The sequence below is a fragment of the Rhodnius prolixus genome, unplaced genomic scaffold, assembly GCF_049639745.1.
Source record: "Rhodnius prolixus isolate KJV_2025 unplaced genomic scaffold, Rpr scaffold_3, whole genome shotgun sequence".
Classification (NCBI taxonomy): domain Eukaryota; kingdom Metazoa; phylum Arthropoda; class Insecta; order Hemiptera; family Reduviidae; genus Rhodnius; species Rhodnius prolixus.
The window spans coordinates 29,986,303-30,013,960 of record NW_027411603.1 but is presented as its reverse complement, the minus strand read 5'-3'; the positions used below and the strand labels follow the sequence as shown (position 1 = coordinate 30,013,960).

At 32.0% G+C, this 27,658-nt stretch overlaps 2 protein-coding genes and 1 long non-coding RNA gene across 5 annotated transcripts; 2 read left to right on the top strand and 1 right to left on the bottom strand.

Annotated features, from left to right (window-relative positions):
* Positions 1 to 3,486: 3,486 nt before the first annotated feature.
* Positions 3,487 to 5,766, top strand: LOC141453288 (uncharacterized). The gene is made up of 3 exons (XM_074126306.1): positions 3,487 to 3,648; positions 4,254 to 4,441; positions 4,530 to 5,766. Exons 1-3 carry the CDS (start codon positions 3,623 to 3,625, stop codon positions 4,673 to 4,675), a joined length of 360 nt encoding a protein of 119 aa, XP_073982407.1. The 5' UTR covers positions 3,487 to 3,622; the 3' UTR covers positions 4,676 to 5,766.
* On the bottom strand, positions 4,746 to 16,630 carry LOC141453289 (uncharacterized). Its single transcript, XR_012457923.1, has 2 exons — positions 16,346 to 16,630; positions 4,746 to 5,899 (listed from the first exon to the last, which is right to left on the bottom strand). It is a non-coding gene; the product is annotated as an uncharacterized lncRNA (long non-coding RNA).
* Positions 6,377 to 27,394, top strand: LOC141453287 (uncharacterized). Of its 3 annotated transcripts, none has more exons than XM_074126304.1 (15): positions 6,377 to 6,452; positions 7,417 to 7,495; positions 7,590 to 7,780; positions 8,057 to 8,261; positions 9,692 to 9,838; positions 12,499 to 12,709; positions 13,909 to 14,476; positions 16,616 to 16,964; positions 17,219 to 17,470; positions 17,565 to 17,719; positions 18,281 to 18,414; positions 22,665 to 22,969; positions 23,060 to 23,403; positions 25,302 to 25,607; positions 26,471 to 27,394. In XM_074126304.1, the coding sequence occupies exons 2-15, from the start codon at positions 7,417 to 7,419 to the stop codon at positions 26,573 to 26,575; spliced, it is 3,351 nt and encodes a 1,116-aa protein (XP_073982405.1). In that variant the 5' UTR covers positions 6,377 to 6,452; the 3' UTR covers positions 26,576 to 27,394. The 3 variants fall into 3 exon arrangements, with proteins under 3 accessions (XP_073982405.1, XP_073982404.1, XP_073982406.1); XM_074126303.1 differs by having other exon boundaries at positions 6,413 to 6,600; XM_074126305.1 differs by lacking the exon at positions 6,377 to 6,452 and adding an exon at positions 7,031 to 7,145.
* Positions 27,395 to 27,658: the final 264 nt, after the last annotated feature.

The following is a 27,658-nucleotide window of genomic DNA, read 5'->3' as shown; positions in this document are numbered from 1 at the left end:
ATTAGGAGTTTACATGTAACCATAATAAAAAAAAAAATGGGTCATCAGATGGTGTCACTGCAAAGAAATTCTCCGTAAAGTATTAATTTAGCAAAAATATTAAATTAAATAAATATATACGAAACTGGAATAACATATAAAAAATTTATATATTAGTATTATTATTTAACTGATTGAAGAAAGACGGAGATTCTATTAAAGTATCTATTTAAATTTGTTTTAATAAAGCCAAAATCTGTGTCAGATGAAAATAATATAAATAAGTAAGAACCAACATTGATTACTACAACTGTAAACAAACAACTACACACACTGAGGAAACAGTAAAAGCTGGTCCGGAATTGTTTAAGGGACGAATTTTCGGATTGGACAGCTCGTTTGCTGTCCACAGCATCGTATGAGAGCGTTTAAATTTTTCATTTTTCAAAATGAGAGTTACATAAAGTGCTCTTCTTCTTTCTGTAAATTCCTAGAGGCAGCCAGTAGCCTTCAGCCCTCAAGACTGACTAGCAATTATGAAAATAATCTGTGGAGTGGACAATTGCGCATGTGCTGGAACTTGGGAATGATTTTTGGATGTTAAGGCTTTGTTTAATTGTAGAGCTTCTAATTAAAGATGTATATTTTTATCAAAGCTGCAATTGTGGGTTGAAATACAGATAGTTATAAAAGACTATTTATTATTCATTTTTTTATTTTTTCAAAAATATTTTGGGTAGGCTCAGCCTTGGACATAAAGAAACGCTATATCATAGTTAAAATTAAGAGTGACCTATTCATATAGAGCTATCCTTGTCACTTCTAGACTGCCATGGGATGTTGAATGCAGTCTCTCACTGAGGAAGGTAGCTTTAATAAGCCTTCAAGGGTGCCAGGCCTCTGCTGCGTATTTAGAGATAAACGAAGTAGTTCATTTCCAGAACCTTCACTAAAATTTACCTTTCTTCTATCAAGATTATGTGGTTCTAAGAGTTATGGTGGGCCTGCTTAATTGGGCTCCTCTTCTCAGAACACACCAGCTCTGGTCAATGGTAACCATTGCAGGTTATGCTATAAACAGAAAGAGACATCCTTGTGGCAATATGGCGTGCGAATGTCCACACTAGGCGTAGAAGCGCCCCATTGCGTTTGTACTATTCAATGGTATTCAATGGTTCAATGGTAAATTAGTTAGCTTTGGTTATTTTTAGAGTAGCTATAAATACTACATCCTAATGTTTAAGCAATTTACTTTAAATTTGAAATCTTAACAACATATTTAATACTTACCATTAATAAATAGACGGTAGAACTGTACAATTCAGAGAAATTATTCTTTATTTTACTGCGAAGTTGCAGATTTACTGATCGCTTTCACGTGTTTGCGATCATTTGTTTCATTAAACAGATCTCTCAACCTATGTTTATATGAATTGATCCATTTTAATTTTCTATTCCATCCTTTCCTTTTATCTTTTTGTTTTGGTGTTTATTGTAAATAGACAAACTAAATTTATCAATATTTGAAATTTTATAAAGTTAAATGAATGTAAATAAGATAAAGTAAAATTCATTTGAAATAGCAAATTGGTTAACACGTAACATCAATTAATTATGAGCAATTATTATTCTCAAATAAATTGCTAAAACAATAATTTTGAAAATAAAAGTCAACATTTTATTTAACTTTTTGGAATAGAAAGATTTCTTCTTCCTCGTTCAACCAGCTCTGAAATTAGCTTTTTAAATGAGCTGATTATGCAGTAAATATTGTCTCCTTTTACTGTTAAAAAGAATAAAGGTGAAATAAATTTGTATAGAAATTGTGTTTCCATTGGTAATGCTGGTTCTTATTTATGTTTTGTGTTTGTTTGCAATTGTGTGTGTGTGTGTGTACAAGATTACGCTTTGAATGAGGGGGAGACGTGTTGTATTGAAGGGTTGGACTGAACGAGTGTTAGTAGGGAGATGTAGAAATGAGGGGCCGCCATTACCAACTTTACTTTAGAGAACTTGTAACATCATAGCTTTAAGTAGTGTGTAAATAAATTCTTGAAAATAAGTAACAGATAGGATTGGACACCACAGGTACAATTAAACACAGAAATTGTTTTAAGAGTTTTCAAAAATTTCATAATATTTTTTTCCCCAAAAATCGAATGGAATTGTAGTACCAACCACTTTATCGATTATTTAACAAATTCTTGCACACTCTTAAATTTTAAATCTACTAACATTTCATCTTGAATCATTTTATCTAATAAAATAATAATTTACTCAATTTATTATTATTATTATTAAGCAAAGCATATAAATGTAATAAAAACAAGTATACACAAATTGTAACCACAATTTTATTATTTCAAGTTTAAAAGAAATCAACTTTCAAATTCTCACTTTTGGTCAACAAATTTTAATCAAACAACTTGATGCGTTATTTATTTCACTTTACTGGGATGCTGTAGTTTGCATTTCACTAAGAATTAAGAATTTTTTTCAATTATCAATAAATAATCTTGGGACAAAGTTTCAAATAAAAGTAACAGGTTTTTAATTTGAATCGTAGTCCTAACGAAACGAAACAAAAGCAAATCATAGGAGTTGCTTCAAATAAGAATGGTTTCTAAACCTTACTGTCATTTTTAGTTATTGAAAATGTCCACTTGCTGTCCACGCGCTAAAATCATTTTTGTCGTATTGAGGTGACCACAAATTATGAATTCCTATTGAAAATATTTGCGCCATAGCGATACTTCCTCTTAGATAGAAGAGAAGTGAAAAAGAACAGAAAGATTATTAAACTTCCACAGTTCTAGTCGTCTGATTTTCTTACAACTGTAACGATACGATTTATTTTAGTATTGAAAACAGTATAAACCAATATTCTACACCAAAAATGGCATTTCTTCTGACAGTAGTTCATTAAACCAGTCCTCTAGACGCCCATAAAATAAATTTTTAGGGAAGAAGTTTCAGACAAAAGTTACAGTCTAAACTATTACTGACATTTAATAAAATTTTTTAAAAAATAATTAGTTGTTTTGATGAATCGTATTAAATTTAGAATGAAGTGAAATTAGGAAGTATCTAATTGGAACCACAATGAATTCAGAATGATCATCAAAACCTACCATTACATTTTCTAAAAAGGAAACTAAACATTGACAAAATTCTAAGAGAACCTGGAAATCATAAGTTAAAAATGTATTCATGAAATTTAAGAGAAAGGTATGTCTGGATTACAAGCTAGAACTTTTAATGCTTTATATCTAAATAAAAATCTGTAGAACAGTTATCAGCATTTTTAATGTATTTACGGATATTATTTTATCCTTTTTTGTGTTTAAGAAAGTAATAACGAATGACTAAACTAAGCAAGCAAACCTCTTTGAAGGTGCATGATAAAGAAATGAGTTTGGAAAAGTACCCGGAACAAGTGAGCGTGTCGAGCGGTTCCTGGCGGTGGGATTTGCCACTAGCGGTGAAGGCCAACTGCTTGCGCATGCTATGTTCGTCACTCTTTCACTAGCTCTCCTTCTTTCGTGGTGGCCGTTAGCGCTAATAGGTGGCCGGCTTTAACTTATCTGCTTGTAGTGTGCATTTGTATTATTTTCTTGGTTTTTCCAGATATAGTGTGTGAAAAATGAGTGATACAGCAACTGAAGTAAAGTAAGTAATATATAGTTTTTATTAATTATTAGATAATGTGTGCGGATAATTTAAGACATTTTTATTCCATTTTGGCGGGCACCGGTTTTATAACAACATGGCTGAAGCGTTACTAAACAATTTCTGTACAGGAATAATTAATTTAAGCCGTGTTACATATTATGGTAGTAACTTTAGAATAATGCGTGTAAAGTTCTTTGTATTTTTCATTACGTAATTTTTTTTTATAGCGTTCTTTTAAACTAAAAATAACTATAAATTTGACGGTTAAATTTTGCCGCCATTTCGAAAACAGGCTATAGTAGTTTCCCGGTATTAACCAAAAAAATTAAAAGTTGGAATAACATGAACGCTGAGAATTGTATTTCTAGTTCGAAAATAAACTCCTTTTCATGTGATATTACTTAACGTTAGTAGCCAATTATACAGTGTGTTACCACATTCTTCCCCCTCTTTTGAAAGTAATTTCTAAAACAAAAGTAATAAAAAAGTAATTGCTATTTTCACGTTAAAACTTTTAACTTAAGGTTATTATCTTTTATAAAAAGAAACGTACTTTCAGTAAAAATTCAAATTTATTTTAAATGTTTTTTCTCTTATTTCAGAGATACCAAAACCGTCACCTCTCCAGAAAAGGAGAAGGAAGTAGAAAAGAAAACTCCAACAGAAGAAAAAGTAGGAAAAGAAACAAATGGCGAAAACAAGGCAGAAACTACTGATGCCTCGAAAAAAAATGGTGTGGAAAAGGAGTCCGAAAAGGAAGTAAAACCTTTGGAGAATGGTGACGCTAAAGGTGCTTTCTCTTATATAAATGAGTTTTTTTTTTTTTTTAAAGGTAAAAATTTGATTTGCAAAGTTAATAATTTTATTCCTATTTACAGAGGAGGTAGTTTCCCAGAAGAGGAAGTCTGACGTTGGTGGTGGGGATGCAACAGATAGCGGGTCTCCAACTGAGGGTATCAGCCCAGAGAAGAAAGCCAAACTTGAAGAGAAAGTTGAAAATGGTGAAGCAGAAGCTACGGCTTAAATAATAAGCAACTTCATTATTATTATTTTTTTTGGACAATTGTTTTTATTTCTTTCTCTTTTCTATACCATCAGACTTTATGTTTTTGAATTTGTTGACACATTTTAAGCATGTATTATACGCGACTTATTTTAATATATCATTCCTTTGTATTTAGTTTTTTTTGTTTTGTTTTTTTTTTAAGAAAACAAGTCTAAATAATCATTTTTGGGGGTTGTGACTTCTCTAACACAATATATGAAATAATAGTCATGTAATGTGGTTAAATATTTAGATGTAGAATGTTGAGACTTGGTCTCAGTACCTGTTATTCGGTTTTTGTTCATTTTGTTGTACAAATTAGTTTAAACAAAAAAATATTGGTCATCCCTCTACAATGTGATTTTTTTTTTTTTTTTTTTTAACTTGTAACCACTCTTAAGTTTGGCTCCCTAAAAAGCTAAGCATATTTAATGACTTTTAAAGTGAAAATTATGTATTTCATTTCAACAGTTAATTTATTTGGATCCTAATTTAAAATAAACATAAATTCGTATTATGTGCAACTAACTAAGCAATGTCCTATTGAAGTTTAGTTAACATAGTAGTGTACAGACAGTTCCAACACAGAATTCAGTATTATTAATGAGCTTGTTTGAGGTGTCACCTAATATTAATAATAAAAATGTATGTATATGAGAATAAAACATGTTTTAAACTAGAAACAAACCAACCCTTTGTATAGTTAAATTAGTTTAAAGTGAACTGGGGTCTTTTTGCATTTATCCTACTGCCAAATATGATTATAATGGTAACAAATAAAACAAATTGACAGTGTACAAATTACATAGAAGTGGCATTTTTCAAGTTTTATATTTGAAATTACTTCCTTACATTGTTTAAAGAAAAAAAATAAAATTGGTGTATATCTACAGTTCTATTTTGTACAGTTTTATACTAAGTAGTGAACTCAAATCGTTTTATTGATGGCTATCATACAATATGCAAAGAACATTTGGTTTACTGTTAGTTTTGTCGCATCGACAAACACGCCTACATGTTCTCTTTTTGTATGTAATCCTTTGACCACAAATAAACAGTTTCCAGTTAAATGTGTTAACTTTATATGCCCGTAATAATTTTCCTTGATTTGCATAACTGAATTTATTAAAGATTCATTATGCAATGTTTCTTAGCATTTAAAACAGAATATGTTTAGTCACTGCGATGAGAAATGGAATCCAGCTATAAATAAACAGAGGAAATTTAGATTTGGCAACAATCCTTTTAGCTTTTTTTTTTATTATCTAACGAATATTAATCTACTTTATAGAAAATGTAAGGTAATAATATTTCGTTCGCCTAATTAAAAAAGTAAAGAATTCAACGAATTCAAGCTTTTACTCAACACAGTATTAGAAAAAAAATGTCTAAAGCTGGATGAAAGGTTGTCCTGGGTGTAAACAAATGAAACGATCACTTATCCAGGTAAATTAAATATTTAAAAACCATTCGGCTTTTGTACGATAATGCAAAATAACTAATTACCATGTGCTTCCTACTGCAGTATACGAACTTAAAATTGACAGAATTAAAAATGTAGATTGAAATAATTTAACATCATAGAATTTGCATTAAGATTAATTTCTAAGAATATGGAATAGTTTTGTTTTAGTTTCGTTCAAAATGTTAATTCTTACTACATTACCGATGGTATTGGCCATATATTCCTATGGCATAGTATAAGCAGGTTAGGTGTATCTAAACCTTAACTAAAAGACGCCATATTGGAATATTGGTATGTTATGTCTTTATTGTCTTGTAGGTTTTAATTGTTGCAGGTTTTACGTGGTAAATTGCTATGCGTGAAATTTTTTCTGAAAATTTAATGAACAGTTTGTTGCTTAATGTGTATGGGACTTTACCGCACTTAATGATATAGTAATGTAAGTATCACCTAAAGATGATGAAAATTATTACTTTTAATTTCAAGGGAGTTTACGTATTTGTCTCTATTCCAATTGGTAATGCTCCTGTAATGTAAGTCGGTATTATGTAAAATAATGAGCATTTGTTTAGGAGTTGGGAAACACAGTGCGCTTTGAAGTATAAATCTAATAAATAAGTATCGCTTATTATTTGGGACTACTTTTAACTTAGTAATTTGTTAAATTTTATTCTCTTTCAAAAACAGTTAAATATATTAGGTAAAATTAAGAATATACATTTCATATTTTCCTATTTTGGCAGATTAAATTTATATTTTTGCTTTTAAAATGGTTGTTAGAATCATGTGATAGATTTGATTCTGTTTCATTTCTGTTCAAATGAATTGACATTTGTTTTAAAGTTATTCTTTCTTATCTTACCTAAAGTTATCGTTTCTTCGTTTCGTTTTTTTAAGTATCGATAACTATCTTGGAAGTTATTTAAATTCCGAACTTATTTCTACTTAGAAAAAAATATTCACCGTTTTAAATATTCAAAATAGGTTGTGATAATTATATTTATTTTTTAATTTCAATATGTTTACTATTAGTAAAAATACTGCCTAGTTGCAAGAGTTACATTTCTTTTTTTGAATGGCAGATATTTTATTTAAAAGATAGGTAATTAGGTGTGAGATGATAGTGCTAAGAATAAGTTCTAAAACCAAAAGAAGTTTTACTGGTAGTAAGACGATTCTTCAAATACCCGGTGCTCTATTTTACAAGCATAGTATTAATAATAGCTATTTTATTTAATTAATTAATTTTTTTCAGATGGGACTGAAACGAACTTCAAGGAAACAAATACTTTCTACTGACGCAGCAAATGAAACACATCGACCTACTTGGAAATGTTAGTTTTCTTTGATAAGTAGAGATAATTTGTTATAAATGGCGTCGCTTATTAGTCAGCATGTTCTATTCATTACATTCTTTTTTCATTGTAGCTAAATACGAGCAAATATGTGCATCTCATACAACAAACGGAGTATCTTCTGATAGTAATAGCCCTAGAGAAGAGGAGCAAGAGGAAGATACAAGAAGTAGCGCTTTAGACGGAATCTGTGGTTATCTTAGTAGTGACTATACTTCTGAAGAAGAAACTGATCTTAATGATGAAGTTGAAGCGTTCCTCAAGGTGTGATTAAGTAGATGTCAAATTAATAGCTGTATTTATGTTTCAAAAAAACTATCCGCTATTGATCTCTAAAAAGGAAAATGAAAACTATTTAATTTTTTGTTTACTAGTTCTAAACTATTTTATTAGAGGGGGCCAAATACAAATAGCAAGAAATCGCAGAAGTTGTACATGTTATTATATTATTCCGCCTCCGTCCATGACACCTAATTCGGTAAATCTCTCTTGAAAAAATTGGCGATCACTTTACATTCTAACATGAATTATATTTTTCAGGAAGTTGACGATATATATGTTGGAAACCGTGATATAGAACCTATTGTTAATGAACGCAAATATCCTTCCGCTGAATTACCTGCAATGGTTACAACTGATAACTCTATAATGGATACTACAGTTCCAACAGCAATGGATATGCAAGCTTATATGCAAGCGGCAGCTTCAGGCGTATTACCTACGTCTCAAACAGCACCAACAGTTGGTATGCTAATTAACTCTTTCTTGTGGTTTAAGCGCTTTCAAATTTGTGCGAAAATTCATGGTTCGAATTTCTTTAATACAGTGATGGCGATTACGAAGTGGTAAATTACATTTGGTAGCGGACTAACTGTGAAGGAAAAACATAACATCATTGATTTACCATAGCTTGCTTTTCACTATTCCCTTTAAAAAATAACGCCATATTGCAATTTTTGTTTGTTTGTTTTTCAGTTGCCTTTCTTATTCGTATGCCATTTTTACTTTGTCAACTTCAAAAATTTCGGGGGTTGTTCTTATTAAAACTACTAATCCAGAGGTCCTATTGATTCTGCTTATGCATGTTGAGTCCTAGCCCTACAGAGTTTATACTGTAGGTTATTTTGCATTTGTAAATATAAAAGATCTCTCTTTCACAAATGCTAAATGTGGATGCCTCTGAACAAGGAATAAATTCTGAAGAGCAAGGATGAAATTAATTGCTTTGTAGTTAATTATAAATTAAATTCTAGCTCTAATTTAAATGACTTTTATTTTAAGCTTGTTCTCTCGATAGGTTCTCTCGATGTTTTTTTAGCAAGCAAACAGAATGAAACTAATCACTGGTTTTCATTTTATTTAAATTATTGCGCTAATAATGCCATCCAATACATATTCAATCCTTTTTTACCTAGTGTGAGAAAGTAGGTTAATAATCCAAATTCGTTTAAATAAAGTAAGCCATTTGTGTGTCGATAGATCGACCTATTATTTTCATATAACTGTTTAATAACAGTCTTGTCGCAGATAGTTGGCTTAATTTTTTATTTGAATTTACTTATCTCGACCACTTAAAACTCCATTATTTTTTGCTCTATTATGCTGCTAAATTCTCGTATCTGAACAATCAATGTTCAACATAACTAGTAATGGCATACATTGTATTTATAAATACCTCACTACAACCTTAAGAACCAGAACAATCATACTTTCAGAATGTTGGACACTTCTTCAGTTTTTTTGCACATTATGCTTTCTACAAGAACTCTTCCTGACAAGACGTCTTAAAAGACAGTGGCCTCGTGATCTCCTCTCAAGTGAGGAGAGTGACTAATGTTTTGGAGTGTTACCACTGGGTAACTTCTCCACTCATTTGAATCCACCATTCATGTCTACCACGTCTAGCACAAATAAACGCAAAAAGAAAAAAATATAATTTTAAATTCCTAAAGTACATTTTCTATTTGATTTGTGTTCATATATTTTCAACTTACTTAGATATTTTGTGTACTTTTTTATTATGTTTATAATTGTAAGAACAACTCCCACGTAAAGGAATTTATCCCATGATAGTAATTTATTAAATAAATAATATTTATAAAGTAATTTATTAATTCAGATAGTAAATTCAACTCTACAAATAAAAATAAACATTTATATTGTTCTTTTTTGAAGCATGGCAAGAATGTTACGATGCAACGACTGGTTATACATACTATTGGAATATGATGACTAATGAAGTAACTTGGACTACCCCTTCTGAGTATCAGTCATACTCTGAGGCATTATCACAATGGCAAAAGTACCATGCTGAGCAAGCTGGTAAGTTTCTCTTTTTGTGTAGATATCAAAACTGTCCGGTAGGACAGTTGTATAAGGGTTGATCGTCAAAAACTGCACGAAAATGCGTAACGTTGAAAAACACCCAACTTTGACAATTTTTTTCTATAAAAAATAAAATTCCCAAATTTTCTTTAAATTATAGGGTAAACCCTCCTTTATAACTGTAATTTTTTTGCAACCACCCAGATCTAATAGGTTTCGAGAAAATAGTTGCCGAAAATGAGCAAAAACGACATTTTCAGAAATTGTTGTTGTTGTTACCTTTTTTGTAAACTACGTAGCGCCTAAACGCGCGAACCGATTTTGCTGAATGAGGTATCATTCGATTTGGAATTTTATGTAGATGTGCCTTTTGGGGGTCTCGGCGCTGTACATCATTCTTTAAAAAGATCTCTCCAGTGGTAGTTACGGTTCCGACTGAACAACTTAATTATCAGGTTATAATGATAGAATTGCTTATTCCAAATTTTAAAAAAATCAGTAAAGCAAATATGTAACTTTGCAAAATAGACAAAAATGAAAATCTATCCAAAAGGTACAAAAATCTCCTTAACAAAAACTTACTGTTTAAAATGTTAAGTATAAGGGTTGATTAAACGCCAAAAGGTACACAAATCAGCGAGTACCCAACATTTCATTCATGCTTAGCTGATATAATTTAAGTAATTTTGGTGCATTAACTTTTCCTTCACATTTTTTAGAATTTATTAGATGTCACAGACCCTTATGCTGACCAGTTTTTAAAAAAGTTTATGAATTTTTTAGCCTCATAATTTTTTTTATTTTTTATAACGTTTTCTTTTTAACCTGTAATTAATAGTTTGATTATTATAGATTAATAGATATTAAAATCAATCTACAGTGCTACTTGAACAAATATTTTGTAGATGAAAATGGCCAGCATAAGGGTCTGTAACATCTAATAAATTCTAAAAAATGTGAAGGAAAAGTTAATGCACCAAAATTACTTAAATTATATCAGCTAAGCATGAATGAAATGTTGTGTACTCGCTGATTTGTGTACCTTTTGGCGTTTAATCAACCCTTATACTTAACATTTTAAACTGTAAGTTTTTGTTAAGGAGTTAATTAAAGTATTGCATTCAAGTATGAAAGTCAAGTCCATTAGTCTGAGAATAGGGCTAAATTTTAGGTACTCTCTTATGTAGTTCTTGAAAAGAAAATTTTTTATCTCGTATTGCACCTTGGAACGAGGAAATGTAGTGAGTGGAGAATGTAGAACAGACAAGTAGGTTGCTTAAGAGTTTATACACAAAAGACGAAGTCTGTGAGCTATATCCTAGAGTAAAGGCAATCCTCGTCCAGTAGTTTTCATAATCAGAATGTATGGTGCGTCCAAGTTAGTTCCTGTCTGCCGAAAGATGACGAAGAAATCTTTTTTTTGTATTGCTTCAATGGCGTCAATGTACGTTTTCTGATAAAGCATCCATACAGTAGAACGATATTCTAAAATAGGTCGCACCAGAAGTGTGTACAAAGCAACCATTTTAGGGACCTTAAATTTCTTGGTTGTCTTCTAGATGAAGCCTATAATTTTGTTTGCTTTATTGATAGTCATTGTGAATTGTCAATAGTTGATGAAAGATTTTTAGTGTTCATAATACTATGGTCCTTATGTAGTTGTAGATGAGAGAATCGCGACTGAGAGTGAAAGAAACTATTTTGCACTTGTCAGTATTGAGTTGCAAACTGTTAGTATTGCACTAATTTGCAAGACAATTCAGAGTATGCTGAAGCAAGCCAGCCAGCATCCTGAATGGTTCTTACGACAGAATAAATTTTTAAATCCTCTGCAAAAAGTACAAAGTTAACATGTTGAAAGAAGGAGGAAATGTTGTTGATGAACATTGAACCAAAAAAGGCCAAGCTATAATCCTTGAGGAACACTCGATGTGATTTCAGTTTCATAAGTTTGGATCTACGTAGTATGAAGGGAATCAATTTACGAGCGAATAATGTATACCGTAGAAATTAAATTTTGGATGAGTAGGAAGATATCAATTTTAAAGAGAAGTCTAAATGTAAATGTACCGTCGATGGGTAGCCAGAGCTTTAATATTGAAGTCGTGTAAAGAAATTAGATTGGTTGCTGTGGAGCTATAGAATTTAAAACAAACGCTTCAAAAACTTTTACTATGGCAGGTAGTGGGCAAATAGATCGGTAGTTAGTAATATCCATACGATTCCCATTTTTATGTGAAGGAATTACATAACTTAGTTTTATTTAATTTTGTTACTTAATATGTTGTTTGTTTAATATGTTTGAATATATTGTTTAATCTACTTCATTAAACACAAGCCCAGAATTACTCGTATACTGAACCTACTTTTACATTTTTCACAGTCTGAATAATATATTATGCTTGGAAGACATAATGTTCTCAGAATTAGAATAATTTAGGAGGGTGAAACTTTTTTGAAAATTTAATCCTTCTTAGTATTTTTTCAATTTTACAAAACTTTCATTATAAGCTTGAAGTTACAACTGAAACAAGGGGTTGTTCAAAGCTTGTCTCTAAACGTCATGGATGACAACATATTTCTGATTTTTTTTAAAAAAATTCTTATTTTACATACTTAGGAAATAATTATCGTTTTATTTATTTTTTTTTCCACAGCTCGCGCTCAACTTCAGCAACAGCAGCAACAACATCAGCATTTACAACAACAGTCTCAACAAGTACTACAGCAACAACATCAATTGTATGCGTTTCAACCAACAGTAAAGGGACAGCAGCCAGTAACGATTAAACAAGTAGAGATTAAACATGCGCCAAAGATTTTAAATAAAAAACGGAAAACTTCTAATCGAAGTGACTCAGAAGATGAGTATGTACTTTTTTAGATCATAAATGTTTCTTTATTTATTGTTGAGTATTGTTCTTCACCTTTGTTGACTGATTCATTAATCCAATTGGAAGAAAGACCACTGTAGAGTATTGTTTATCGTTTTGAGTGACTGATTCATTAATCCAATAGGAAGAAAGACTACTGTAGAATATTGTTTATCGTTTTGAGTGACTGATTCATTAATCCAATTGGAAGAAAGACCGCTGTAGAATATTGTTATCGTTTTGAGTGACTGATTCATTAATCCAATAGGAAGAAAGACTACTGTAGAGTATTGTTTATCGTTTTGAGTGACTGATTCATTAATCCAAAAATAAGTAAGAATATTGCCAATTTCAGTCGTTATATTTTATATTTTTCCCCAAGTTTTTGACCTAGGGGTCATCTTCATGGTTTATGCTATTGACAATTACGATATTTTTTTACATTTATTATAAGCCAGTGCATAACTGGACAAGACAGAAGACTCACTAACCTTACATGTAACTATGTAAAACAATATAATTGTCAATAGCGTAAGCCCTGAAGATGACCCTAGGTCAGGGATCGGCAACCTACTTTAAGTAGAGAGCCATTTCTCCTTAAATAATTTCAATAAATCTTACCAAGAGCCGCAAGGATGATAATGTACAAAATTCTGTAGATCATTTGTATTCACAAATTATTATTTTATGATATTCAATAAGATTTAATTGTTTTATATACTATTTTTACAAGTTGCATAGTAAATAAACAAATAAATAATAATTTAACGAATGAAAGGGCGGCAGTCTTACAATATAATATAATCATGTACTTTATTTTAATATTGTATAATTCTATTCAATTTCGAACCTATCACATTTAAAATTATTTTTGAAAAAATACCTTTAATTAATGGAATTTTCATTCGTTTCAATAAAATTAAAATATACAATGTATTTTGGGCAGGCTGAAGAGCCACTCAACTGGGATAAAAGAGCCGCATGCGGCTCGCGAGCCGCGGGTTGCCGACCCCTGCCCTAGGTCGCAAGATTGGGGGGGGGGGAAATGACTGAAATTGGCAATATTCTTGCTTCCTTTCGTTTATTTAGTTTATTTTTTACAATAATAATTTTTTGAGCATTTTCTATTATTATTCTGAGTATAGTATTAGAGTAAATATAATTGTATTCTTAAAATTAGCTTATTTTTTTCAGGAAAATTGAACTCATTACTTCATATGGACCTACTTCTGGCGACGAATCCTCTTCAGATCAAGAAAAAAAGCCTGAACTTAAACCTATAATTAAGAAAAAGAAAAAAAAGAAAGTGGAAATTACTGCTGCAGCTGTTTCAAGTGGTAATTGTGAAATTGCTAGCAATGAGAAACTATTTGGTCCTCAGTTACCCGCATCTAGTTCTAGTGAGGACAAAGAGGCGACCAAAAATAAGAAAGAAACATGTACTAGTCTTGTTCCATATAATCCTGATTGTGATGATTCAGAAACTGAAGAGACAGTTACTAATTGTAAATTAAACTTAGTAGTACCTGACAAGGGGCCACCTGGCCTTGAAGAGGATGATGCAAATAAAAAAACTGTTAAAGAAACTGTAGATAGTAGTAAACAAAATAGTAGTGAAGTAATATCTGAAGAAGTGAATGCTGCTAGCACTCACAGCTCTGGTAGTGGAGCTGAAGAAGAAGCAGATGAAACAATTCTTTTGGACCGGCTGCGATCCCAGGCTTTGGTGTTGAAAGAATTGGGTGGCGAAATTCCTGACGAGGTATTTTCAATTTAATGATGTTTAGGAAATGGGTTATGTTTATAAAGTGTGTTTGTTTTTATATTTTTCCTTATTTATTAATTTTTTCACATACCCCGTGACATATGGGTTAATACATACTTCAATGTTGACAATGAATCATTATTTTTTTTAAAAAAGAGAGAAAAACATGATACAAATTGAAGAAAATGAAGATTGCTAATTCAAAAAGTTTAAGTAGAGACCAAGTTAAAGATCTTGCACGTATTAGTCGTAATAAAATGAATTTCTCGGTGGTTATTACTGCTAATTGGACATTATTAGACTCAGATGAGACTATGTTTTGCTGCCCCAAATCCGCTGCAGCCATTAAAAAAAAAAAAAATCTATGCACTGAACTGTTGCACAAGCAGGCAACCGTTTGATGTGATTATTTTAAGTCGATGAAAATAGTCCGTAGGCGCATTCATGGCCATCAGTATCTAAAAAAGGGTGTAGGATAGCTGGATGAGAGAATGTGCTTTATTTCTGGAATCGGAATAACCTCCCTATTAAAATGACTTCCTTAGTAAATTATGAAACTTGCTTTCAGTGTTTAAAATATCTTGAAATAGCAGGAAATTTAACTCTACAAAGAAATTTTTCTTTCAATTGGCTGATATAATTTGAAATTTGACGCATATTGCCAATAGGAGGAGCCATTTCCACCTAATTTCAATTAAAAAATCTTTTAATATTTATTGATTTCAGGAACTTAGGAAACATTTTGTATTTTACTTATTCTTTACTAAGCCAAATAGATTAGATTTAGATTTAAAAGGGCGGGACGGGACCTATGCCCCATGGCACCGCAGCCACAAGAGGCTTATTGTGCCTTCCCTCTAAGTCTAGTAGATGAAACCTCCCCTTCTAAGAAGGTTGAGGGCTTTCCCTACCAGTTCCTTCTGCGCTATAATCTCCTTTGGCCTCAAAAGTTCCAAAGAAGTCGTAGCGCAGTCTCTCAATTGCAACGCAATCGAATAACAGGTGAGTGGCCGTCTCCTCCTCTTCCTGGCACAATCTGCACAACGGTTTCGAGCTAATAAGCCCTAATTTGTGCAGGTACTTTCTGAACCTGCCGTGCCCTGTGGATAGGCCTGTAACCAGAGTAATCTAATTACTGCCCAAGCCTAGAGTCTCTTTAGTTCTTTGTTTACACAGCAAGGGCATGACACTCTTGCCGTGTTTGACCCCAGGAAGCATCACCCAGTTATTTTCATGTTCTCTCCAGATCCAGTCTCTGAGAGCCTCACGAACTGCACCCTTGGTGATTCCCAGGACAGGCTACGGGCCAATGAAAGGAGTGTTGGCTCCATTCCTGGCCAGTAGATCAGATGTCTCATTCCCCTTAATCCCCACATGACCCCGGCACCTATAAGCCAAATAACTTTTCGCCTCTGTCTACTCGAAAGGCGATCGGGCCTCAAAACTCCCTCCATGGGATTAAGCAATTTCAAAAACTGGTTTATTTTTTAATTTCATTTCTAACAATTATTCAAGAATGTCTGAGGTATTTTTGACCTTTTACAATTTTTGCCTCTATATTTTTTGTTGAAGTAAACGGGAATTATTTGTGCTTAATTCAGTGGTTTCCAAACTAGAAGCGCTTCTCCTGAGCAATCTCAGGCCAATCTAAGATGGACGCACTACTTTTGTCATACATATCTTTTTTAAGTACTAACTAGTCACTTAATTATAAATGTTATGTAGGATTCAGTGTTACTTGCCTCTGTTAAAAAAAAAATTCAACTTAAATGTAAAACATAACGTACGTTCGAAACCTTCTTGGTTTAATTATTTTGTTGTTTAAAAAAAAAAGTTTTACAATTCATTAACAGTTTAAATACTTACCATGAACCTCCCTAAGACAGGGGATGTAGTGTGAGACAAACAAATTTGAAGTCGAATTCTCTACACAAAACTGATTAATCTACTTATGACAATTTTCATTTAAATCATTTTGAACAATTATTTTTGGAGATACGGGGTCAGGCACTATACTGTGGTTAACACTGCCATTTAGATTGAATTTGTTATAACCATCTGCAACGCTTCCAAATAATTAACTTTATTGTTAATAAATTAATTTAAAACCTTTACAGTTTCTTTCATATTTATTAGGTAAAAAAGATTGTATCAAATGAGTCTCAGCCTACTGTTGCTGTGCCAGTTACAATAACTACTTCAAGTACATGCAATACAAACGCTCAGGATACGAAACCATTGGTAGCTTGTTATGGACAAGATTCAGATCAAGAACTAGATACTACTCTATTGGCCAGAACTCGTTCTGGGGAAGTAAGCTCTTCACCGCCAGCTACAGTGGCTAAGAGAGTCAAAGTAAAATTATCAGCTCGCGGACGTGAATTGATTAGTACAAGTTTAACAACAGCAAAGGCCAGAGCTACAGATTTCATTGAAACATCAGAAGGTTTAAAGCCTATTGCTTCGATTTCCGAGGAGGCGTCAGGTACATTATGTTGTTTTTATTTATCTAGTAGTTTATGCTTTTTATATTTTTTGTGTACATTAAACGCTTAAATGTTTTTCAAATAATAGGGAATTCCCTCTAAAGTTTCGTTTTTCGAAATCCAGGTTTATACTTGGAGAAAAATTAAAATATTAGAGTAAATGCTTCTACCCTGTCAGCTACACCTTAAAAAAAGGAAAACTTAAAATAATATTATTTTTATATAACTACAAATTAAATAAATGTTGAAATAGGTATTACGTCTCCAGCGAGGTTAGCTTTGCTGGAAAACAATGGTACTAAGAAAAGATTGACATCCGAATTAGCGAATCAACATCCAGCAGAATCTCTTGAACGTCCATTCAGTCAAGGCGATTTGGTTTCTTCTAGTAGAGAAGACAGTATTACTTCAGAGGCTCCTGTAAACAAGAAAGCTAAATTTGAATCGATGATTCATTTTGTAAAAGCGGAAACGTTACTGCTTTCTGAAAAGAACAGAGAGAAAGGTAAATAATTTTTTACTTTGAAATAAGTTATTGAACCATTAATTTTCAAACATTCATTATAAATTTTTTTAAAAAATGAATTCGTTTTGATTAGTGACAACCCCTACTGACGAAGAATCGGAACTTTCTGAAGAAAGTATGAAGACATACATAAGGGATAATTCCTCCTTATTAAAGGATAAAATGAAATTCCTGTCTGCTGGTAAAGAAACTGTCTCTCCTGTACAGATTTGGGCGATTCAACTTGAGGTATTCTTTCGATATATTAATATTTAAAAAAGGTGGTGACTCTCTTACTACTATCCTCAAGGTTCCAACTCATTAATATTCTTCAAACTCATAATATTTGCTCAATATAATTCTATCCAATATTACAGTTGGTAGAACCATTCATTACCTGAAAAGTAACCTCACAGAGAAGGTTAGCTCTGACCAATACGAAGTTTACCGTAAAGCCTAGGGAACTATTTTCGAAATGTGAACTAACCACTGAAAAAAAGATGTACTTTCAGTTAAGAAATTATACTTTCAGTTAAGGAATTTTGTTTAAATTTGATTTAAGATTACATTGAACCTTCTTAACAGTACACATAAGATTGGTTAAAAAATACCTTACCGAAAAAATGGTACTTCAGAGAGTATCTGTCTACCCCTCATTCAGAACTTCCCTTAATCGAGTTATTCGCCAAAAATGTTACAAAATATAAGTTATAGATTTATATAAGCTTTGTAGTAAAGAGTTTATTGGTTTGAATTTGTAATTAGTTTAAATGTACCAAAACATATAACTGATCTTACTTTTATTTGCAGACACTTTTAACCGCATGGGAATCAAAATACCTCAAGGCATCTTTTTTGAAGTCTTGGCTGGATTCTACTTCGAAAGAATTGCGGCGTTTGGAATCATCCGTTGCACCACCAGGATGGCTCTGTACATGGTCTAGGTACGACACGCACTACCACATCCACCTTGTCATCAAACTTGTATCTGTTTTGTTTTGTTTGTTTCGAATAACATTAAAATCCACAGTGTCCTACAATAACTCTTTATTTTCTACAACTGCCATCTTTAAGCATACATAAAACAAAAAAATTATTGGTATATAAATATATTTTTAAAAAAATTTAAAAAAAGAATGAAAAAAAGGAGTTATAGTGTAAAAAAAAAAAAGAACAGTAACTCCGTGGCGAAAGGACGCGCCAGGTATCCATCGCTCAACCATCTATCAAGTAAGAAGACACCAAAAGGTAGGAATGATTATTCTTTTCTGATATAGTTTTAATTTGTGTTAATCAGATTAATTTAGAATTATGTGCTCCGTTGTTCTTAGTTAATTTAAATTAGAAGAGACTGAATCTTTGTGTTTATGACGAGTCGTGTTTAATGTACAGGTTGTTCCTCTTGTTTTCTCTCATTTTGTATTCCATTAAAAACAAAAAAATACTGATTTAGGGTTCACGTTTTAGTCGCCCCCTATTATCTGCATATTGCAGAATATAATTTCTCCAGTCTAGTAAAAAATAGTATATATGTATACATATATATATATATATATATGTATATATTAGAATCTTCATGGTTTTGTACATTATTATTATTATTAAGACAGCAGATTCAATTTTTAGAAGTCGTTTGATTTGAGGCAATGATATTATTTAAATCAGATTTCATGAAATTTTGAGGCTTTACAGAGGTACAACCTGTATTAACTTCTTACATTACTAAGTACACTGTGGTAAAAGGGTGTGGTTGGTTTAATGTATTTTAATGTTTAAATATTTAAAAAATCTCATTCTTTAAGCAAGCAACTGAAATAAATAAATAATAATTTGTTTTAAAATTTGTTAATTCTCATTAATAAGATCCTCCATTTAATGAAAAAAAAGAAAAAAAACGCTTTGAAGTTGAAATCGTTATCAGGCATCAATTAAAACGTGATTAATTAAAATTTCGTATTAATGTCTTTTTTTTTTCCTCTAAGTATAATTCGAAGGCTGTGCTATAAAATTGTGATAAAAATAATTTTGTATAGTAAAATAAACTTTTGTATATTTCTTTTAATTTTTTTAGTAAATGTTGCAAAATTAAATGATATAATTTCTTTTTCATTTACCCTCTCCAATAATTATTATCTTACCCGAAAATAAAACTTGAGTTCACTCAATTGGACTACTATGTTGTTTTCTATATTTTTCTGTAATGTTTTATTTTTATTAATTTGGTGATTTGCATTTTCAAACTACTTCCTTTAATTAACATTCACATAATTAACTATTCTTTATGTAATGTTGATTCTTTATATTAAATTAAATCAGTTTGAGAAGAAGTAGCACAATAAATTTTGATAAATGAAGGAAGGTATTCGAATGGTATTTAAGTGGCTTCAAAGAAGATCCACTTCGGTTTATAAAGATGATATTTTTAAAATTGTTGAGTAGTTCTTGAATTACAGTCATTCTTTAAAATCTTCTGTTAAAAATTATTCTTTAAACTTTTTCAAAAAGTGGCTAAGAAGGCTGTAATTTCAGGGAATTAATTTTTTTTTCTCTCACAATTTAGAAATATTTTTTCTCACGGTCTCTTCAAGAATTTTTACTTTATATATATAAATATATATACATATAAGTATTATTTTTAGTAAGTGATTTATCTATTTCATTTCTTCCTCGTGTGTCTAGCAGTCTTCGCCCAACAAATATATCATATGTTTCTTCATTTTCTATTCTTAAAAATAGCTAAAACACTCGACACTTCTTTGTTTTTTTTATTTTTCCCGACTTTTCGTAATAATCTTCACGTGATTACAAGATTGGTGTGAAAATAAAAATTATGTTGTAGGAAAAAGTTCACAAAGTTATTGTTCACAAAGTGTATGTAACTTTATGGTTACACAAATTTGTGTTTTTGTTTATTCTAACACGTCCTATAGCCATTTAATTTTTCTTAATAATTAATTTCAACGATTAACGACATCAAGTTTCATATTTTGTCATTCCCTTATTCATATTGTTTTTAGGAATAAGTGTGAGGTAAATGTAATTAATTAGTTACTGCTAAAACCGTTTTGATGATGCATACTTTGATCCAGCGAAATTGTCCAGACAGTCCTCCCATCAGACTAAAAAACTTTTTCTATCATTGGATTTCTCTTTTGCACCTACTAAATTAGATCTAACCTCCCAGCTAACTACCTAATTTGTGTTGGGACTTATTATACATATCTTCTTGTGAGGAAAATACAATATTATACATTCCACTCCGCAAGTGAAACTAGGAAAAAATCTTTTTATGTTGGGGTATTTGCAAGCGTAAGAATACTCAAACATCATGAATAATAATAATAATAATAATTATTATAATTATAGAATCATTGGTCGGAATAGTTGACTTCCTTGTAACAGCTTTGTCGGTTTCCTCCTGACTATTTTGAATTTTTGTCCAAAATCCATGCTAGAGCTTTGCGTGTTGATTTCTAATCTTCTAATATTGAATATGTTGTTGAAATTTGTCATTTCTGATATTGGCCCTCTCTTAACTATTTAAAAAATTCAATCCTTTTTAGCTTCTTAAATAAGAATTTTTTTTTTTTTTTTTATGATTTAAGGCGCGTCAACATCTAAGGTTATTGGCACCCGGAGCTTTTTTCAGTGCACTGCCGGCCTCCGGTCAGTGTTCTCTCGTTACAGACAACACTGTCCAACACCGGACAGTGAGCTGTAAGAAGCTCCTAGGAAGAGAAAATCTAAGGGTCAGCAGCTGGATTCGAACCCGGGACCTCCGCGTGGGAGTCCAGTATGCTAACCTCATAGCTAATCCCTTCCCTTCATTGAATATGTTGTTGAAATTTGTCATTTCTGTCATTGGCCTTGTCTTAACTATTTAAAAAGTTCAATCCTTTTATCTTCTTAAATAAGAATATTTTGTTATTTATGAAACAGAATTATGTCTTTTCCCAATAAATATTACTTTAGATTCTCTACACTTTTCAGTTAACTTGTTTTCTCATATATTTGGTATTAAATAATATAATTATAGCTATTTTATAATCGTTTTAATATTGAATTACTTTTAATATTTAATTTTAGAAATGTGTTTTCAAGTGTTTTTATGCTTTGATCTTGTTGCCAGGGATGAAGAACCGTACTGCTGCGTCAAATACATGTATACCATTGTTTATACTACACGAATTACTCGAAAATAAGTTTTAATTACTTAAAAAAAAATATATATAAAAAGAGACGAGATAAAGTGATGTTTCTTAAAGGAAGGGAATCCTTTGAGAATACAATTAACATTTATATTAAACTGCAAGATTTCATCCGTTTTTTGTTCGTTCATCTGTTCTTTGTCTCTCTCTTTTTATTCCTTGACACAAACATGTGTAACAAGAACTAGTGAGATGGCATCATGACACTGTTACTGATGAAGTTTGGACCGTTTTCATCAGTACGTTGACATAACCTACTACTAGATTGGCATCACAACACTGGGAGTCCAAGTAGGATAATGGACTCAACTATACTAAGAATCTAAAACTGCAATAATTGGATATTTACGTTTTAGTAAATAAAAAAAAATAAAATCATAATCTTTCATTTCTATTCTTTCGGATATATTCATATATATCTGTTGTATACAAATATTTCGACGAATGGGAAATAAAGAAGATTAAAAAAAATATATATATATATATTATCATTTTATTTGGGCATTTGCCATTTTAAATTTTGGAATATTTTAGCTTGGTTTAAATAGTTAAATGGTAAGAAGTAGGTATTGGTCCTTTATTTTCATTATTTTTCAATTTTTATTTTTATTATTTTCGTTTTTATTGATTGTGTTATAATTTAAGGTAACATAAATACCCCACTGTTAGCAGTCTTAGTTAAAGACTCAGTTTTAAAGAATTGTACATAGTTGAACGGAAATCCAAATTTGTTTGGATTAATAAAGGTTAATAAAGCATCTAAAAAGTTTCATTATCAAAGTGGTTCTTTTAAAGTTCTTTTAATGTTCATTGTGGAACTTTTAATATATGTAACAATGGGGTTGCTTTTAATTGTTTCTCTAACATAAATTTTTTTAAAACATCTATTTACATCTTGCATTAAAAATTACTTCAAAATAAAAAAAAATGGTTCGTCAACTAACGCTAGCCCTCGTTGTGTTGTGTTGCGGCTTCATGGCTGACAGGTCCGAGAAGCGGTACTCATACTGTCACACAGAAAGTGGTCAGGTGATGTGGGAATATCCAACAACAGTTGCAGTGGAAACGGCCGAACCACTTACAACCAACCAACAGATCAAAGAGGAAGAAAAAAAATTAGATGAAGAAGTTGCTAATGCTACGGCAAACAATATAGAACCCTCCATGGCTGGTGGTGAAGAAGAAATGGAATTATGTGATACTCCACCACCGGCACCATCTCCGCCGGATATTCGACCTCCATCTCCGCCACCACCGCCGCGGATATCATTGAGGAATGACAACAATACAGGTTAGTTTTGAAAAGTTTTTTTTTTTTAAATTTGATTTTGATGGTTAAATTGTATAAATTGTTTCCACTAATAAGAGACTTGTGTTGTAGAGGAGAGCACTTCACTACCACCGCTGCCACCCATGCCTCCACCGCCGCCAACACTATCGCCTCCTCCACCACCTCCTCCGCCTCCAGAGGAGCCGCCTCCACCGCCACTACCACCAAGTTTAGATGTGAATGAGCCTCTGCCACCCGGTGTGGATCCTCCAGACTTAGTATCACCTCTAGCAACTGTGCCACTTCCTGCAACCAGCACAGTGCCACAAGATTACATGCCGCCTCACAGTGTACAACCAACTGTTGCAGCACATTTACCTTCTACCATCACTAACAACCTTCAAGCATATCCTGGACATTTTCCATTAAGTTTTCCAACTAATCAAATGCATGCTGTAAGTATTAATAACCAACTCTTGTATAATTGAGTATTTTATAATTATTTTCTATAACTTTTGTTTATTGAACGTTTTATTTACTTTTGTTTCATGTATGCATGGTTAGGTCTGCAGTGCTGGATAGTAATTTTTATTTTTTCCGTCGTAGCACGCATATTGATTATTCTTGACCAAATTCGGACTTTTATGCATCAGTTTGGAGTAGAGATGTTGACTTCACTTACGCCACCGTCCCGCGCTACAATCAGGGATATTGGTCAAAGATACAATTAAAAAGCGACCTAAGACGGATAAAATCAAAGCTTCTATCTTCTCCTTCATTTCAATGGAATTCGTGGGTGCTACAAACATGTTCATTCTTTCCTAGACATCCTAGGGGTACTGAATGTTACTTAAGTGTTTAAATGTGATATGTTTGTAATGAGTGATTTTGTACAGTGTGAGTATTAAGAACTTAATATAGAATAACATATGAAGTCTCTTCATCGTAAATTCTAAATTGTTATTCTATTCCCTATAATGCAGTCGTAAATGCTTCTTAATGCATTTGGATTTTTGTAGTCAGAGCTCTTTTAGCGCTATAAGGAAATCGCATATGTAGTATGTGTTTTCTTTTAAAAATTTCTTGTAACATTTGTAAGAGCTCTTCTATTCTCTTAATGAGATGCTGGGAGGAGACATCCAATGAGAACGCTTAACCTTGAGATGGTTTCAGTAGCCACAGAGCCGTTTTCATTTTAGTCTCTCCTCGCACTGTTGTATGCTAAGCTTTGCTGTAAGATAGGGGTGTCAAACTCAAAAGCTAACTTGGGCCAAATAAACAATGCTTAACAATGCGGTGGGCCGCAAAAAAAAAAAAAAAATCATAGAAACAAATATTTTTATTTTTAACGTAGTATGTATAATTTTGTCTCATTAGGTTAGTTGTATCAGCTGATGCGTAGCAGTTTGCCGTTGTTAGCTTAGTGTGAAACGGACTCCATTTCAGCCAATTAGAATTTTACATTTTCGCGCGTACAATTTAAAATGATCCGTATAGTTTATAAAGTATATTATAATTTTATATGCTGGTTTCGTTTTTAATTCACGTTTCTATTTTATTTTTACTTTGAGTCGGATATATTGACTGGGCCGCAAAAATGTTCATCTCGGGCCGCATGCGGCCCGCGGGCCGCGAGTTTGATACCCCTGCTGTAAGAGGTTGTTGTATTGTGCAAATGTTATTAATCTAATGTTTCTCTAGTTCGTTTAGAGTGGGGTATTCAAATGCGGCGGCTTTCTCAAGAAAAATGGCAGGATAGCGAAGTTTCGTTCATATCTGTCACATACGTTCACATAGTAAGGATGTCACAAGGAGTTTTGGTTATCGATTTCACTTTTCATTTTAAACAATTACTGAACGCCATCAAAATGAGATCTGCAAGTGAGAAGATACTTGAAGCAGAGATTAGGTCTTGAATCAAAGGCACTTTTAAAAGAATGAATGGTTCTGTTATACGGCGAAGAATTGTGACTATAGTATTTGGAGTCGGTATATGTTGGAATGCTTGGCTGATCCTCCCAGTTCTAGCCTCTCTAAGTCCAAAGCGGATTCAAAAGCTGGTTATATATTTACACTTTGTTTAGACGTTGTTTAGTGTCAATTTTGATCATCTGTCAAGGAATCTTGCCAGTAGGTAGTAGCGTTTTGTTAGTTCTTGTCTTTTAAGGCGTCATGTTAAACAATTATCCGAGGTAACGTACAGAATCAGAACAAGGAAGTGCATTCCGGTTGTGCTAAAGGAGGGGGCAGAACACTGTAGTGGTCAGACATTGGCTTGCCAGAAATTAGTCTTTTCAAAGCTTAAATTCGCTATTTATATATGCTACTGCCATATTTTTTTTTTTTTTTACAGACGATAACCAGTATGGCTGTGCCAACACCGCCTCCTCCTCCACCACAATTTGCCAAGGAGAGCCGACATGATCTTTCATCAGAGTTAGACTCTTTTTACTCAGACCTGGCGATGATGGAACCAACAGCTAATGAAGCAGAGAATGCACAGCCTCCACTACCACCAGCACCTTTAAAAGAACCATCACCACCTCCGCCTCCTCCACAAACAACTACTTCAAATCCTCCCTTGCCTCCTGAACAGGCACCACCATTACCTGCGGATGGTGGTGTTTCGACACTAGCATCCACTAAAAAGAAGAAAAAGGTATTGCATTAGTTTTTTTTTTTTTGGCGCATCAACATCTGAGGTTATTAGCGCCCGGAGCTTTTTTCAGTGCACTGCCGTCCTCCGGACAGTGTTCTCTCGTTACAGACAACACTGTCCTTCACCGGACAGTGAGCTGTAAGAAGTTCCTAGGAAGAGAAAATCTAAGGGTCAGCTGCTGGATTCGAACCCGGGACCTCCGCGTGGGAGTCCAGTATGCTAACCTCATAGCTAATCCCTTCCCTTATTGCATTAGTGATACGTTTCCAGTATAGGATTAGGTTAATAATTTTCTTTTAAGCAAAGTGGTTTTTGACTCACATTTCAATTTAGTTTGAACAAATTGTATTCAGAAAATGTCAACATCCTACAATAACTCCACTATTGTATGTTGATAATTATTTCTTCTAAAGAGCTTGGAGTCTCCTCTAGAATTAAGTTAACTAACATTTCATACATTTTTTTTTGTTGCACAAATAACCATTCAAAAATTTATGTACAATAACATTCCAATATTCTTTATCTCCATTTTTGAAATTTTTCCATGCGAAGAATTCTTCCCACCCTCACGCTACACTTGCTGACTCGTCTAAACATCAGAACATTCTTCATCCTCTGGAATCGAGGAGTTATGTTCGACCTTGCTTTATTACTACTTCGACATTAGACATGCACATGTCTTTAGGCCAATTGACTTTGTGCTTATATCAAATCTTTTTATAGAGTAGTCATTCTCTTACTAATGACACAAATATTCGAATTAAATTAACATTTTAATAATTGTACTCAGCACTACTGAGTCGTAGTAATTTTTAAATTTTATCTTTACCAAATATTTATTTATTTATTATTTTTTTTTTCAGACAAAATTAGCGCCGGGTCTTGCATTAAAGAAAAAAGGGGTTTCTTCATTAGTAGCTAAATGGCAACAAGTCCAAGAAGACATGAAAAATATCGAACAAAATTGAGTATAGAAATAATAACTTCATTGAAATTTAGTTTTTCCCGACAATCGTAATGATAAATTTTAAGATTTTTTTTTCTTGAATAATACGTATATTAATTTTTGTCTTTCTTTTCTTTTTTTTTAATTCATGTAAATAATTTTTTCGTTTCCATTTTTAAAATACAATTTATGTTTATTTTCTTCTTCTTACTGAATAAATGACGTCAAAGTTTGGTTGAGATTTGTGGTTGAATGAAATGTTGCTACATTGTCGGGATTGGCTTTGAAATAATTTTATATTAATTATTTTAAATTTAATAAGATTTTTGTGAGCCATGATATAGGCTTCAAACACTAGTCACAGTTAGGTAATGTCTTTACTTTCTGTAAAATTGCAGTTTTAACCCAAGCGAAGGAAATATTATTTGTATGTTTGTTTTTCAGGCAAAGTTTTTAAGAAAAGTAGTAGCGCTATTTTTATTTATTAAAAAATAAATTTCCGGTTTATTAAAAAACATAAAATAAAGTGCCTGGTTATAATTTAATTAGTATCCATTCTTGCACAAAAGAAGCATTACATATTTCAAAATCATCTTTTATACAAATGGCTTTACACCAACTAGAATCTACATTTTAATCTCAATGTTTATTTTTCTTCATTTATTTGTATTTATGTTAAAGACGTTTACTGTAAAATATTTCCAGAGTTATAATTTGTTAATTTTAAATTTTCAAAATAAATACTTTTCCGTTTCACTTTGTATAGAGATTGTGTACATTGAATATTTTACCAATATTGTGATGTAAATAATATTTTTTAATAAAACAGTTTATATCTTAATTGTTTAGTTGAACTATGATACAACCATTGCCATATATAAACTAATTGAGACATAACTATAAGTGCAGTGAACAGAGAGCGATTCTTAAGTATTCAGATGGGATGCAGAATGAGTTTAAACAAATCTCTTCTGAAAACTTGAGACGATTAAAAGATATTGATTTAATGTAACAATTATAACTTTAATTTCCTCGTGTTCAAGGTTTATGAGATACTAACCATTTGTCAACACAATGTAAAGGGAAATGTGTAGTAACCTTCCTG

Coding starts and splice junctions, on each gene's coding strand:
- LOC141453288 (XM_074126306.1), top strand. CDS start 3,623: ATGAGTGATACAGCAACTGAAGTAAA. Junction 3,649..4,253: donor GATACAGCAACTGAAGTAAA/GTAAGTAATATA, acceptor CTCTTATTTCAG/AGATACCAAAACCGTCACCT. Junction 4,442..4,529: donor GGAGAATGGTGACGCTAAAG/GTGCTTTCTCTT, acceptor TCCTATTTACAG/AGGAGGTAGTTTCCCAGAAG.
- LOC141453287 (XM_074126304.1), top strand. CDS start 7,417: ATGGGACTGAAACGAACTTCAAGGAAACAAATACTTTCTACTGACGCA. Junction 7,781..8,056: donor AAGTTGAAGCGTTCCTCAAG/GTGTGATTAAGT, acceptor TATATTTTTCAG/GAAGTTGACGATATATATGT. Junction 18,415..22,664: donor TGGCTCTGTACATGGTCTAG/GTACGACACGCA, acceptor CATGGCTGACAG/GTCCGAGAAGCGGTACTCAT.